At 38.0% G+C, this 16643-nt stretch overlaps 1 protein-coding gene across 1 annotated transcript in view; it reads left to right on the plus strand.

The window, feature by feature from the left end:
* Window positions 1–11691: 11691 nt before the first annotated feature.
* The window catches only part of rmdn2 (regulator of microtubule dynamics 2), a gene marked incomplete at its 3' end in the record, with an annotated part of 23263 nt that continues 18311 nt past the window's right edge, over window positions 11692–16643 (plus strand). Inside the window, exons 1-2 of the mRNA XM_079248737.1 lie at window positions 11692–11764; window positions 12839–13275. Coding sequence (XP_079104863.1) covers window positions 12848–13275 — 428 coding nt within the window. The 5' untranslated portion in view covers window positions 11692–11764; window positions 12839–12847. The remainder of the gene's footprint in view (window positions 11765–12838; window positions 13276–16643) is intronic.

The following is a 16643-nucleotide window of genomic DNA, read 5'->3' on the forward strand; positions in this document are numbered from 1 at the left end:
GAGCTCAGCTCAGCAGCCCACATGCAAGTCTGCTGGCCTTCCCCACCCTCGGCTATTCTGGGCCTCTCTGCCACTGCAGTGGCTTTCACTCAGCAACCACACAAATAAAGCCTGAGTGAGAAAAGCATGAGAAACTGGAGATTCAGGCAAGGCGGGGAACGGACACGCTGCACATTGTTTGTCTTGTTTTTGTTTACTTTTATTACAACTTGCCATCACATGGTTTGGCAGCATCTTTTGCAAAACTGCTGCAACAGCAGGACAAATACATCCAGCTGTATTTTATGACATTTTGACCATGATGTCACTAGTCATCTGGTAGTATGACAGTTCAGGTCCTTCTTTTCTGTTTTACCAAACCTGATATGCGTTTAAAAACCTTGATGATCATGTTTCATCTTTCTCTCGCTTTTTTGTTTTGCTGGACTTTCTTTAAACAATGTCAACACATTCCCAGATGTCAGCAATCCCTTTGTCAAGTACAGTGTTATTAAAACTTTGAGGAATCATGGCCAAGCCTATGAAAAACAGACCTAGACCTATCCTTTACGGAAGCACAGCCCAAGATAAAGCAGCATTACGTAATAAACGTCCTCCACCTTTTTGCACTTTGAGTAAGATGGCTGAAATTCTTGCATGCTGTGTGGTCACTCCTCCACCAATAACAAAGTGAGGAAACTGAATGAGTTATCAAGAGAGCAAAAATGAGTAAACACGAATGAGGAACTGGAAAACTACATTTCTCTCTCCCTTCATCCTTTTTAAGTGGTCATGCTGAATAATTTACCATACAGCTGTGTGAAAAATTCTTAGAATTTTTTTGTTGTGTTGTGACAATGGGTATTACCTTGAGGCAGGAGTCACAGTGAGAAGCACATTCCCGGACTACACACACAAATACATATACATATATATATATATATATATATATATATATATATATATATATATATATATATATATATATATATAGATACATGTGTGTGTGTGTGTGTGTGTGTGTGTGTGTGTGTGTGTGTGTGTGTGTGTGTGCATTTATTATTTTAAGAAAACCAATTGAGATATGTTTTATTCTTCTGCGTTATGTAGTATTATACATTATTATATACTGTAGTGTATAGTTATAATGTGTAAACTGGTGCTTCTGCTATATTGGTCAGGAGTACTTTGCAGAGAATATTTTTAATCCCAATGTTTAGTTTTTCAACTTGATTTTGACATTTTCACATATGGTTACACTACATTAAGCTGTATATCCACCACTTTTATGGTTACATTGGTTGCATCAAAACACATTATATGTCTAGTTTGTCAGTCCCTCATTGGCTGTTGACAAAAACATTACTTGAAGGGCTGGAAATCAAAGCTACTATTGCAGTGTAAGAAAACGATCATGGTTCAGGTTATTACAATGCATAAAAAAAAAACAAAAAAAACAGCCATTAACATTTTTGGGAGGTGTGCAACCCTTTCCATTGTTTTTCCCATTGTTATTGACATCTTCTTATTTACATGATGAAATGATCAATTTATTTATCTATTTTTTGGGGGGACATCTGATATTTTTTGTGGTGCTAGTGAGGTCTCCTGAGTGTTTACCATTCGCCCTTTTAAATTCTCTATTATAAAGCTAATTTAGTATTACGTTATTGCAGGTATGAACTGATACCTAAATATCACTTTAAGTCATGAGGAACAGTTGATTTAATTATGGAGTGATATGGAGAGATAAAAAGAAATGATCTGGACTGATGGTCTGGACTAAACTGTGCAGTAAAAGGCAAATTCATAAGTTGAGTGATTATTTTTAGTATGCCATCTTTGATGTGATGAAACTAGTCATTTTTCCATGTCCACTTCTGCACTCAGTATTGTATTCATCTTTAAAACAAACATGAACATTTCTTCATTTCCTCAGTAAAGCCTCCAGGACTCAGGTAAGCCTAGAGAATACTTACTGTGACAGGCACTAACATGTCCTCTTTACTCAAAACCTTCTGGAACTTGGCGACACAACAGTATAAAAATGGTCTCCTTAAGCTAATATTACCATAAATGAGATGTCTTACGTGCGGATGCTCATCCATCCATGCTGCATTTGAATATATCAAAGGCAAAGGAGATGGTCATAGATTTAAGAAGAGGGTTCAGGAGACTGAACCCTCTGAGAACAGTAGTGAAGAGGGTTACGCTTATTAAACTGAGAACTAAATTGGATAACAGCAGACATCTCCTCATATACATATATACATATACACATATATATATATATATATATATACACACACACACACACACATATACATATATACATATATATATATATATATATATATATATATATATATATATATATATATATATATATATATATATATATATATATATATATAAATAAATATATATATATATATATATACATACACTACTCACAAAAAGTTAGGGATATTTGGCTTTCAGATTAAATTTATGGAAAATGCAATATGTTCATGCTACAGTGATATCATAAAAGTAAGACATTTAAGTAGAAGGATGCACTACTGATTTCCTCATCTCAAAAAATTCATTCAACATAAAAGGTAACAACAATGGTAGTTACACCACAACAAAAAATCTGAACGTCTCAATATCTCGTCATGTGCCCTTGAGCATCAATTACAGCTTGACAACAACGTCTCATGCTGTTCACAAGGCAACTTATTGCCTGCTGAGGCATGGCATCCCACTCTTCTTGAAGGGAAGCCCTCAGGTCATTGAGGTTCTGGGGTGCAGGGTTTCGAGCCTCTACACGATGGCTCAGCTGATCCCACAGGTTTTCAATGGGATTCAGGTCTGGAGAGAGTGCAGGCCATTCCATTTGAGGTACACCAGTCTCCAACAGCCGTTCCCTGATGATGCGGTCTCGATGAGCAGGAGCATTGTTGTCCATGAAGATGAAATTAGGCCTGTGCTGTTCATGTAGGGGCACAATCACTGGATTAATGATGTTATTCAGGTAGTATGGGCTTGTCACTGTACCATTCACAAAGTGTAGGGCAGTTCTGTACCAAGTGGACACCCCTGCCCACACTGTAAACCGCCACCACCAAAAGCTCGCCTGGCGACAACAGTGGCTGATGCATAGCGCTCTTCCTGACGTCTCCAACATCGTTGCCGGCCATCATTTCTGCTCAGTGTGAATCGACTTTCATCAGAGAACAGCACTGAGGCCCACTGGTTCCTCGTCCAGCGTAAATGCTCCCTGGCCCATGCAAGACGATGATGCCTGTGCCTGGTGGTGTGGTCAGGTACCCGTGCAGGTCGTCTAGCACGCAGACCACGCTGATGTAAACGGTTTCGAATGGTCTGACGTGACACTTGGGTGCCTCGCACCTCTCTTAAACGTGCCTGGAGTTGAGTGGCATTCATCATCCGGTTTCTCAGGGCAGTGTTCACAATGTAGCGGTCATCAGCACGGGATGTGGCCAAAGGACGTCCACTTCTAGGCCTTTCTGTGACTCTTCCAGTCTATCGATATCTCTGTTGCAACCTGCTGATGACACTCTGTGACACTCCAAGCTCAGTGGCCACTTCTGTCTGAGAACGTCCTGTTTGAAGCATCGCAATGGCAAGGGACTGTTGTTCCATTGTTAGGCGTCGTCTTGGTCTCATGATGTCAAAATGTGAACAGCATGATGAGGACAACTGTTTAAACACCAGCTCTAATTGAACCAGGACATTTATTGGTCAATTCAAGGATCACACACCTGCCATGATTTTTGCCGTTAAGCTCCTTGTTAGAGAACAGCAACTTGTGCAAAATTTATTGAAACATTTAACAGTTGGACATGTGCATTTAAAAGCTTAGAGAAGATCACATTAAGTTCACCTGTACAGGTTTGAATGCATTTTAGGCTTGTTGTGAAATTTCACCCAAAAGCTGAATATCCCTAATTTTTGTGAATAGTGTATATATATATATATATATATATATATATATATATATATATATATATATATATATATATATATATATATATATATATATATATATATGTATACATATATATATATATATATATACATATATATATATACATATATATATATATATATATATACATATATATATATATATATATATATATATATATATATATATATATATATATATATATGTATATATATATATATATACATATATATATATATATATATATATATATATATATATATATATATATATATATATATATATATATATATATATATATATATATATACATGTACATATACATATATACATATACAGTGTCAGTCAGTGTTGCTTCCTAAGTGGACAGTTCAATTTCACAGAAGTGTGGTTGACTTGGAGTTACATTGTGTTGTTTAAGTGTTCCCTTTATTTTTTTGAACAGGTAGAAATTATAGGCAATTGGCAAGACACACAGACCACTTGTCAGTTCCGATGCTTTCTGGCTGATGTTTTGGTCACTTTTGAATGCTGGCAGTGCTTTCACTCTAGTGGTAGCATGAGACGGAGTCTACAACCCACACAAGTGGCTCAGGTAGTGCAGCTCATCCAGGATGGCACATCAATGTGAGCTGTGGCAAGAAGGTTTGCTGTGTCGGTCAGCGTAGTGTCCAGAGCATGGAGGCGCTACCAGGAGACAGGCCAGTACATCAGGAGATGTGGAGGAGACCGTGGGAGGGCAACAACCCAGCAGCAGGACCGCTACCTCCTTCTTTGTGCAAGGAGGAACAGGAGGAGCACCGCCAGAGCCCTGCAAAATGAGCTCCAGCAGACCACAATTGTGCATGTGTCTGCTCAAACAGTCAGAAACAGACACCATGAGGGTGGTATGAGGGCCCGACGTCCACAGGTTGGGGTTGTGCTTACAGCCCAACACCATGCCGGACGTTTGGCATTTATCAGAGAACACCAAGATTGGCAAATTCACCACTGGTGCCCTGTGCTCTTCACAGATGAAAACAGGTTCACACTGAGCACATGTGACAGACGTGACAGAGTCTGGAGACGCCATGGAGAACGTTCTGCTGCCTGCAACATCGTCCAGCATGACCAGTTTGGCAGTGGGTCAGTAATGCTGTTGGGTGGCATTTCTTTGAAGAGGCACACAGTCCTCCATGTGCTTGCCAGAGGTAGCCTGACTGCAATCAGGTACCGAGATGAGATCCTCAGACCCCTTGTGGGACCATATGCTGGTGCGGTTGGCCCTGGGTTCCTCCTAATGCAAGACAATGCTAGACCTCATGTGGCTGGAGTGTGTCAGCAGTTCCTGCAACACGAAGGCATTGATGTTTTGGACTGGCCCGCTCATTCCCCAGACCTGAATCCAATTGAGCACATCTGGGACATCATGTCTCGCTCCATCCACTGAGTAATATATGTATATATATATATGTATATATATATATATATATATATATATATATATATATATATATATATATATATATATATATATATATATATATATATATATACATATATATATATATATATATATATATATATATATATATATATATATCTATATATATATATATATATATATATATATATATATACATATATATATATATATATATATATATATATATAGATATATATATATAAATATATTACTCCAACTCTCTTCAGTCCTTTTGTTTGTGAATCTTTCCTTTTTTTTCCATCATTAAATTTTAATCAAAGGGGAATGAAAATAGGGCCAATAAATTCAGTTTCTCTTAGGAGTTAGTGGATTTTTCACAGCTGTGTCTCTTGGGAATTCAACACAGTGGTATACACACTAAATGACCTCAGACAAAAGCGTTCTGTCCTTTGTTGGACCACAATTTTGGTAAGTATTACCTTACTTGAACAGGCATTTGCTATAGTTGCTATAGTTAAAGAAAATATATGGACACATCCACCTGGAATATGAAGAAATATAAAGAGAAAAAACAGAGTGTCTGTCTAGTTTCAATACAAAATGTGCAATCTTGAGAACTTCTTTTATTTATCTGCATCCTGATCCATTTTTCTTTCTCTCCACTGGACATAAGAGCACATTTAACCCATTTTAATACATTTGGTGATCATTACATGGGGCGATGGTGCTACTGGAAAGCGATGATAAACAGTAAAGGTAAAGTATGACTGGATGTTGAACGCCACAAGTTAAAAGAAAAATAATGTCATTGATCCTAGGCGTTAAGTCAGTTTATATAGGTAAAGTTTGCTAAAGTAAGAAAATATCCTTATACAAATTAAAAACGTATCGATGTTATGTTTATTAAACACAAACTAAGCACAAATTTAAAAGCTGTGTATGAAAAACTGAATGTACCCCTTGATCAGTAGATTGTAAAACCATCTTTAACTGTAACTTGAAGTAACTTTTCTATTTTGTCACTGACACTGTTTTTGAGGAACTGTAATTGATCTCTTTACTTTACCTCATTGAGATTGGATAGAATTTATTTTACAAACTGAAACATGTTCAGCTCTCTTGATCTGACCAAAGTCAGGGCTCTGACTGGATCCTTGCAATATTCTCATTTATTTCTTTTTCAGACATTCTGCAGTAGGTTTGATGCTGCATTTCAGAGTATTATCCTGCATTAGTTTAAGTAAAGCATCAGCTGTTAGATGGCCTCGCATTTAACTCTGGACTTTGCAAATCATGTTTGACTCAATGACTGCAAGGTGTTTCGATGATGTGGCTATAACACAAGCCTGTGTCCTAACAACACCCTGGCCACGCTTGATAGTTGTTATAAGGTGTTTCTGCAGATATGCTGTGTCAGTGATACCCCAAGCCTTTATGGGGCACTAAGTAGAATTTGATTCCACTTTAGCACTACCACTACTGTCATTTGATCATTTCTTACACTGTAAATGTAACACTCTGACACGGGTCTCAGCCACTAGCGAGAACTGATAAAGCAGTATCACTTTTGTAATAAAAAGAAATTTTTGTGATTGAGACACAGCCATGAAACATTCAATTATTTCTGTGTATATTATTATCATCTATTATAGTTCAATTATTCTATTTTTTTATGATTATTTTTATTTAATGTGTCTCTCTCGCTCTCTCTCTATGTGTTTTAAGTTCTCTGGTGGGGACCCCTGGTTGGGCAGGGGCCCCGAGAAGCGTGTAATGTGTGATTTATTTAAGCCTTGGACCAGCCCCATTGTGTTGCACTGAAAAGAATACAGCCTTTACACTGGTATCAACTGCCTTGATAACATTAAGTAAGTAATTGTACTCTTTCACTCGTGCAAAAGCTTAAAAACAGATCAGCAATTTTCATAAAACTCATTACAAGCCATGATGTTTCTAAATCTAAATGAAGCCTAACTGAAGCCTTGCTGGACATTTGATCATATTTAATTATGTTTTGGGCTGACTGAGGTGTGTAGACATACTTTAAGTATCTATGTAGACATGACTCATTTTAATGTCCTCATTTTCACAAAAAACAAATTCAGGCCAGGTATTGTGTCTGGAGCTCTTACCACAACATGCAGGCTGTGTTTAAGAAGAGATTATTCTGATCTTGGGCTTATTCCACCCTCAACCACAAGGAGCAGTTTTAGACTAGGGATGAAACTCATTCAGCCCTTAAACACACAGATTCTGCTGAGGATGAGCAACATTTTGTTTGTTTGTGTCATATATCCATCCATGCGTGACCGCGCTTCTTTTGCTTTGCTCATCCCTGCAGGTTGACCTCACAACTTGTTACAGAGGCGCCACCTGCTGGCCAAACAGTGCTAGCAACTGAATGGACTTCTCATTAAATAAGCAACTTTCAGTCTACTATATTTACATAAAAGAAATGCACAAGAGCCATCATCGAGGTTGTATTGACTTCAAAATACAAGGATATAATCAGAGAACTGAAGGTTTGTTATCAGAGCAACATTTTGTTTGTAAAGTTCATGAATCTCTAAGAACAGATAAACATTAGAGGTTTGTGTGTTTATTTAGCAATGAGTAACATACAGGGAGGGTAGATGAAAGTTCAGGGCCTGAAAGAAAACAAAATGTTTGTACTACTTTTTCTTCTATTTTGGTGGCTGGGAGGGGGCTAGAATGACCCTATTTATTTTTGTGATTGGCCTTCAGCCATGAAAATAGTGTAACATTCAAGTATCTCTGCGTATATTATTATCATCTATATAACATTGTAATACTTTATTCATTTATTTATTAATAAATATGTTTCTGAATTTTAAGTCCTCTGGTGTTAGTAGACACACAATGTGCTACTGCCTTTGACTTTTTGTGGGGCCAGGCTGTTGCCCTTCTGTACTTGGGCCGTCCTAGTGAGGTGTGGGCACCTACCACGGCCAGCAAGGGAGTTGGTGGCTCAGAGGAGCTCTTCTTCCAGCTGTGCCCATTCCTGTACGTGAGTACCCACACAAACACATGCATCGAGTTTGGGAGTTGACTCAACGTGTTTTTGTACCCAGCCGTGGTATTGCTGTGGCACTGGCTGCAGTGGTTTTGCCTAGGGTGGTCTGGTCCCGTCAGGTTCCTGTACTGCTTTGCCGTGGTGTATCGGTGGGTCCTTGGGTCTGTGGAGTGCTGGCTCTCTGTGTCGCCCAAACTTCAGCAGCTAATGTCCGCTGGGCCTGCTCATCGTCACCCTGCTCTACTCAGTGTCCCTGCACCTTGAGGCTCCGGTCTCTGTGGGCCTACCATGCCATTGGGGTCTGTGGCTCCTCCCTGATTTCGCCTGAAACTTCAAGGTTTGGTAGCTGTCCCTTTGCAAGCATATGGCTAATCTTTTTTGCATGATCACATATGAACGTTCACCGGGCAGTAACCTCCAGTGGTTAAAAGTGAAGCCTACGCAGAAGTGCTGAAAAGTGCAGTTCACCCCTCGTCCGCTAGGGGCTCCAAAACAGAGCAAATTCCCATGGAGTCCTATGTTAGAAAGGCCAGCTTCACAGCAGAAAGAAAAATGTTTATAGCCTGGTACAAAAAAAAAACGTTTTAGATAATAGGTCAGGTTTACCGTCATAACAACTGTTGAGTGATTTTTGAGTGATATCAAGGGCAGCCTGTCTGCCTTGGTAGAGAAAATCTGTCTGGCAAATATAGCACACACACTGTTGTTCTGTATGCTACGGTGCTGGGCAGGACAAGGTACAAAGAAAAAAATGTATATTTTTGTCAAAGACAAAATTCTCTGAAATAAATCTGTCAAGAACCCATGTAAGCACTGTGTATCTGTTTTTATGGGAATGCATGATGATGGATGGCATGATGGCAGAAGAGGACACAGACGAAAGAAGAAAGCACTAAACCACAAAGTTAAAAGTCACAAAGATGTCTCTGAAGTAATCTGAATCAGATTTTCCCAGCATCCATCACCTCTTGGTTAGCTGTTAGTAGAAAGTAAGCTGATTTTCAGCCACCACAACAGTTTTTTTATTTTCTTCATTTTACTTTTTTCACATTTTTACATTTCATACACGCACACACACACACATGTATATATATATATATATATATGTATATATATATATATACACATATGTATATATGTTAAGACAGCATACATCATGGTCATACATCCATGAAAAACAGACCTTTGCAAGAACAAGTTAGTTTCTCTTCAACATGAGATACTGACTTATAAAAAGAGGAATTTTGTTGAAACCACATTTCTTGAATTTCCCTTCAAACAGGAGCCACTTGAATGGTATTTATAGTAAAAAGCTGTTGTTCACACTGTTATTTTCACAGTTTTGTGTTGATAATTGTTTCAGTTTTGGTTTATTTGATGACACACCTTGATAAGATGAGACTTGTAGTATGAATAAGAACCATTACAACCAAGATAATATCAGTAGTATAGTTGTGAACATGTAAGATGGACCAGTTCCCACTGAATGCTGCAGCTGAGTGAGATTGTACCTTCTGTTCCACAACACTTAGAACACGTTTATGGCTGAAAGAATCCTTAATCGATCCCCATATGTGGCACACAGTTGATACAGAAGTTGGTTGTCTTCCCACTGAGGCCTGTCATGCATGTGAGAAGAAAGCACTTGAAGAAAACTGACAAGGAACAATGAGGCTTCACAGTTTGTAGTTTACTTTTGAAGTTCTGATAGTGACGCTTTATGTGATCAGGATTCTTTTCCCATGTATTGTTTGACAGCTGCAATGAGCTTTATGTCTGTGCACAAAGGCAAATCTCAGGTTGCTTTTATTTCCTCCTCTGTGGTATGAGTGCTTGGGCAGATGTGTGATGGGGTGGTAAAAAAAAAAAAGATTGTCGACAATATCAACTCATCTGCTGGCTGATGACCTGATGGGAACAAGGCCATGGCTGGTTGCGCCTCCCTTATCAGTTCATCTATGTTTACAGGGCCAACCCAGAGCTGATGCCCAAACTTTTTTTTATTTTTTTTGCCTTTTGCCGTTATGCCTATGATTTTCAGGTGGGCTTTTTGTTCCCTTTTTAGCCAGAATGCAGGCTGTGGGCTGAAGAACAATACTGTGTTCAGAGAGCAGGGAAGAAACTGCACGTAGCAATCCTGTCTTCATTATGTAAGGGAACTCCCTGTCACCTCTGTTTCTCAGACTTCATACCTTTCTCTGGGTAAAAAGTGATGCACATTTTAGAGAATAAACCTGCCAAATCAAACACACACACTCGTCCCAGGCTAGTTGAGAAAAACAGAACACATGTTTAATGCTCCATAACATCAGATACTATGTGAATCAACCTTAGTAAGGACAGCGCCATGCTTACTGACAAGGGGTCCAAGGTTAATGTGATAATGAATGTGTTAGGCAACGTTTTAGATGTTGCAGCACATTCTGTTTAATTTCAGACAAGGACACTCTGTGCGGGGACATTCTCATAACAGAAGCATATCAACCAGGTGAGTTGCTATTTGAACCTCTGGAAATAACATTAAGGAAGCTGTATTGTCAAACAAAGAGGCAGTTTTTATTAGTTGTGCATACAGAGTTTAAGGTTTCGGTGAACTTTGATCATTTACTGGCTGTACTCACACAGAAGAAATCATAAGAGAACCATGTATTTATGCAAGAGATACATTTGGAAGAAGTATAAAACTAAAAGTTTACAATATTACATCTAAGTTATCTAATCAAAAGATGGTGTCAAATAATCAAATCTCTTCATAAAGTTTTTTGTGTCTTATTGAAAGTGGACTTTCTGATAAGACCCAAAGTGAAGGATTTCAATTACTTGCTACAAATAAATAAAAGTAATAAAACAGAATTTAGTTTAGTTATTGCAGTATAGTCCAGGTCAGTACTGCATTGTATTTTACTTAGAGATTGATGCCTGAAAAGAAAAATAAGGTTATATTATTGTAGTTGTTTGGTGAAGACTAGGACACAAAGTCAGTATTTTACATAAAATATTGAATTACTGAGACCCCCTGTAATTCAACAGAGAAAAATAAGATGACAATCCGATTGTCTTGCTCTTTATTTCTTCAGAAACAATAAATATTCAAATAAATTTAGATAAACTTTACCTAATTCAAAATTAGTTTTCTTGTGATTGAGATGCATCAATTTGGATAAAAAAGAGACCTTAGTGCACAAATAAACCTTGCATTTTTTGCACAGTGATAAGGATTTTGACGCTAAAAGTGTACGGAACGTTTCGGTGTGCGTTTTCTGAGTCCACACGGAATGTTTTCGTCGTCGCACCAGAGGGCTGTCAAGTCAACGGAGGTGTACCCTGTTTGTCTGCTTACCTGTAACGTAAGGTATCTAATAATGTGTGGTTTTATTGTAAATTATACGTTTATTAAACTCGTAATTGTATTTTTATATAAGAGGAGCACTTAAATGTCGTTTTAGTGGACAGACTTGGCAACTTACTTTGTGCTAATTTAACGTTTCACTTTGTCATTGCCTGCTAATTAACACATTCAGCTTGTATAATCTGTTATATCATCATGTAAGCGTATTATAAGACAAATTTTAAGACTGGGACTGGCGTTCATTTCTGTTTCTGTTAAGGCTGAAAGAGCTTCTGTTTGACTAGTAACTAACATAGTCCTCAGTGATTAAGTGGTAATCCCATTATCTAAGCTAGCAGAGCAGCCACAGCGTAGTACCGTGTAAACAGCAGACAGCAGATAAACTGGAACCACTTTCATTGGACAGTTTCTAGCCTGGGTTTTATATCGTGTTTCTTTAAGCAACATGAGCTCACAAACCGAATAGAAAGAGAAGATAGAGGAACTGTTGATGTTTCACTAAATCCCCAGTACGCATAACTTTTAGAGAAAGGAGTCTGTTGTCATCCAGTAACCAGCATGGAAAATAGTTATGCTCCGGGTTTTAGTAAATAACACACTGTTGTGTCCTTGTGCTTCACACTTACCGGAATAAAAAGTTGGATGGTGTTCAAAACAGTCTTAATTCTATGATATAAAATCCCCTGAGATATAGGTTAATTGCTCCAGCTGGATCATGTTAGTAAAGGTCTCTCCCTTCCTATTTCCTTCTTAAGTCGTGCAATCATATGAAAGAGCTGTCAATAATCTAGAAATGCAGGGGATTTTGTCTATGGATTTTTGCAGGTTTGTGTTTGAAGCTGCTGACTCTAATCACATCAGTTTGTATTTTCTGTAACTCAGTTTTTACTCAGTATCAAACTGTATTGAGCAGAGCCTCAGAGGTTCTTTCATACAGTGTTTTCATTGTTTTGTGTTAAGTTGTATGTAAGTCATTCAAACTTGATTTGCAACATATAATCCAATTTAGTATGAACAGGCATTATATTAAAAAAAAATATATATATAAGTTTGTAACAAAACTCCTCTATTCTGCAGGCCTGGACGATGGCTCAGGCAGACAGCAAGGTGCTGGTTCTGGGTGCTTTAGCTGGAGTGGCTGGCATCAGCTTGGCTGTGGTGTGCTACCATGGCTTCAAGTCCAAGAGAAGAAGCTCGTGTCCAGGGTTATACCTTAACCGTACTAATCAGCGGGGGTCTGGATTCATGTTGGTGGATGGTCCTAGTGTGTCGAGCGGTCAGGCAGAGGTGTTGGAGCGCCTTGAGGCTCTGCTCCAGTGTGTGTCTGAGTTGAAGGACGAGATGAAAGCCTTGAAAAATGCTTTGCCAACACTACAGGACCAGGTGAACCAGGAGTTGAGAGAACGTCGAGGCAGCCCTTTGCACAGGACCACACCAACACGAAAGAAAAGACCCGCAGGCACCGTTGCCAGAGTTGAGGGTCGGAGCTCAGAGGAAGCTGAAAGCGAGGGAGGGTGAGTAATTAAAAATTTGGGAGTTTAAATATTGTCTTTCTTCACCGATAAAACAATTCTCAAACAATGTGTGAAGATATGGTTCACCCCTCATGTAGGTTGACCTATAACTCTTGAGTTTCCAGGGTTAACATGTTCTTGTGAGTTTTTCTTCAAGTTCACAGGGAAAAAAATGTGTTAGCTGGAGTATGGGCACAAAAGCAACTAAATTATTTCACTGAGGCTTCTACTTTCTCCAAAACCAATAAAAGCTCGTATATGCTTGATGCAGAAGACGGATAAACAGACATTTTGGTCTGTCGCCTGCCTCGGTTATGCAATCTGGTCTGTTTTCAAGGAGCTTTGCTGTCTATAACTTGATGCAGAAAACAGACCAATAACACTAAAAATTGTTGGGCATTATTAAGTATAGCCCACCCGCAACAGGCAAAAGAAATAACAGAGAAAAAAAGGAGCAGGTAAAAGGCAACGCAAGAATCTGCAAATATCGAGGGCCCAAAAAGTCACAAAAGAAGTTGAGAGCAGAAAAAACTTCATGGTTTTATTTGTTCACTTTTCTGGTGTTTTTGTACAGTTTAAATTACTCCATAGCGATACATTACCACTACCAACCGATGTCAAAATGCAGACGTGAACTGTGAACTCAACACTGCCCACCAGTGGATGAACTGACTTAACAACCATGGTAATCTAAAAGACATGAAAAGCAGGAGAGCGGCAAAGTATGAAAATGTTAGAAACAGCCGCCCCCGTTTACGTACGTAACAGAGCATAAATGGTCATTATAGGATAAAGCAACATGTCTTGCCATGCATACATAGCTTATGCAATCACAGTACATCAAACTCCACCAGTGGTCAGCTACTTACAATGAATTAATTTCACAAAAAGCTGCACTCATTTGCAAATTTTACTGTTTTTGATGTCATGCTGAAAAAGTAAAGCATCCTGTTAAGATGAGCTGCTCCTTATTTACCATAAAGACTTTATGCTGAGCTGTTGTAACTATTCTGGGCACAATGAAGCCACATTTTGTACTGATATGTTTTTTTTTTTAATCCACCAACCAAGAAACACTGAAAACTAAAACACTATAAAATATTTTTTCAAGATCAAGGTTTATAAAATAAATACAAGCAGCACACTTTCCTATTAGAAATAATCACAGTAAAATACTCTTGATTACAAATCCCAGAATAAACTTGTGTAAAACTAGTTATAGACCAACAGTAGAATCATTCACAGGAATATAAAACTAGCCCACCACAATCTGTTTTTGCTCTTACTTATTAACACCTTTTCAGGCACGCTGTCACATGTGTGACGAATCTGACAAAAACGATCGTCAAAAAAATAGTGCAGTGAAAAGTTTTTACAACTGACAAAACATTTTAGATTTACGCAACAGAACATTCTTGAGTGGTATACAAAAAACCAAAAAGCACAAACACATTGAAAAAACAGCGCAAAAACAACTTATGACATTGCCATGGCAATGTGTAAGCATTGAGCTGAACTGCACTGAATGCTGTCAGCTGCACATGCGCTATACAAAACTTAGATTCAATAGCTTATTGTAATCTGTGAAAGTTGACATGATTTAAATACCTGTGTGTGTAAAATGTGTATAAGATTAGGCATTGTTCTCTTAACTGTGTATTACTGCAGTGTTGTTGCATTATGAAGGTATTAAAGGGCACAGCATCATCCCAAAGACCAATTTGCCTCTGAAGACAGTATCATATGGTATTGTATTGTTAGCAGACAGTTTTGGAGCTTTTGACATGTTTTAAGTAACTAATGTTTACCACATCTAACAAGTTTCACCTAATCTTTGAATTTGCTTTACTTAGTCTTTAAAGCCAAATCTGAAACCCTCAGTACCAGATGAGGCTCACACAGACACATTTCATTTATTGCCTGCATTAACAGTTATAAGACTGATTCAGCAACATACTAAATGTTAATAGCCGATAAAATTGATTAAGACATTCATCCACTGTCTCTGGCAAACGTCTGAGTAAAATGTTACTTTATGGAGAAGCAGTCTTGCACCTTTCAAACCTGCCAGCAGTTTGGCATGTGACAGTAACAACAATTAGGTAGAAGTTAAAAGTGCTTCAAACTAATGATTATTTCCCACCAAGCGTGAATTTTGGAAATAAAACTTAGTTTTGCCATCAGCCTGAACCACAGGTCTGCTGAAGTGCAGTTAGATCTGTTGAAGTGTAACAACTTAAAAGCTTAATTTACATTTTACTACCAGTTCAGAGTTTGTCTTCCCAAATTTGTAATTGTGTTATTGGACAGTAGCAGTTCAGAATCAGTGTCATCATTACTCATTTTGTCCAGCAGATTACACTGTTTACAAGACTTACTGTGCTGCAGTTCATGGGTGAAACAGCTGAGGCTGAAAATACAGCTGTGACTTGGATGTCATTTAGTTTGTATTTCTCAATTTGTTCTTGCTAATCATCAGTATCTTTGTCCGGCGCATTGTAGCTACAGATTCTAGTGATTTTTGTCTATGGAAGTAAGTCACAAGACAAGCATAGACAAAACAAACAAAAAACCCAACCATGTAGCATCCGAACAGATGGTAAATTATAAAACTTTATAATCAATATGCAGTTCCTTTACCCCCTGATCTACCTGCTGAAGTTGCTAGCTGGTTTAATGCACAATATTACAGTTGGGTAGTATGTGTGTGAAGTGCTGCAGAAGAAGTACTGGAGGTACCTTTTACATAGCAATCTGCCTGCATCCCCACCTAAGCACCTCTGAGAAAACGTAAAATACACAACATTTTCCTTTTAATCCAAAGTCTCAATGTTCTCAGCAGTAAGGTGACGATCAAGCTTTACTTGGACATAACTGGTTTTGTCCTTCACACCCAGACTCAAGATCATATCAAACCTGGGCAACAAATTGGAGACTAAATACTGTATGTTTTAACATGGTGATCACTTCTAGATCTATGTTATTACTCTGTCTGTCTGTCTTTCTCTACCTCTTTATTAACAGGAAGTAAAACAAAATGTGCTAAAAATTGTGAAAAGATGTGGTGTACTTGTATTACCCACACAGTTTTAGACATGAATTTCAGAATTGTACTTATACAAATGGATGCAGAATGCAGCCCTCCAAAAATGGTGAGACACAAAGACTATATACTGTAGATGAGAGGGGAAAAAACAACCAATGGGTGCAAAATGTTTAACTTTGAAAGAGTTTAATGAGAGATTGGATGTCAATCTGACTCTTGGAGAAAACTGTGGAAAAATAATGCTTGGAACAAGAAATTTCACAATAATATCTTGAACTTGAGATAATTCACAGGCAAACATATCTAAATCTCAACATAAATG

This window comes from Telmatherina bonti, assembly GCF_933228915.1.
Source record: "Telmatherina bonti genome assembly, chromosome: 11".
Lineage (NCBI taxonomy): Eukaryota > Metazoa > Chordata > Actinopteri > Atheriniformes > Telmatherinidae > Telmatherina > Telmatherina bonti.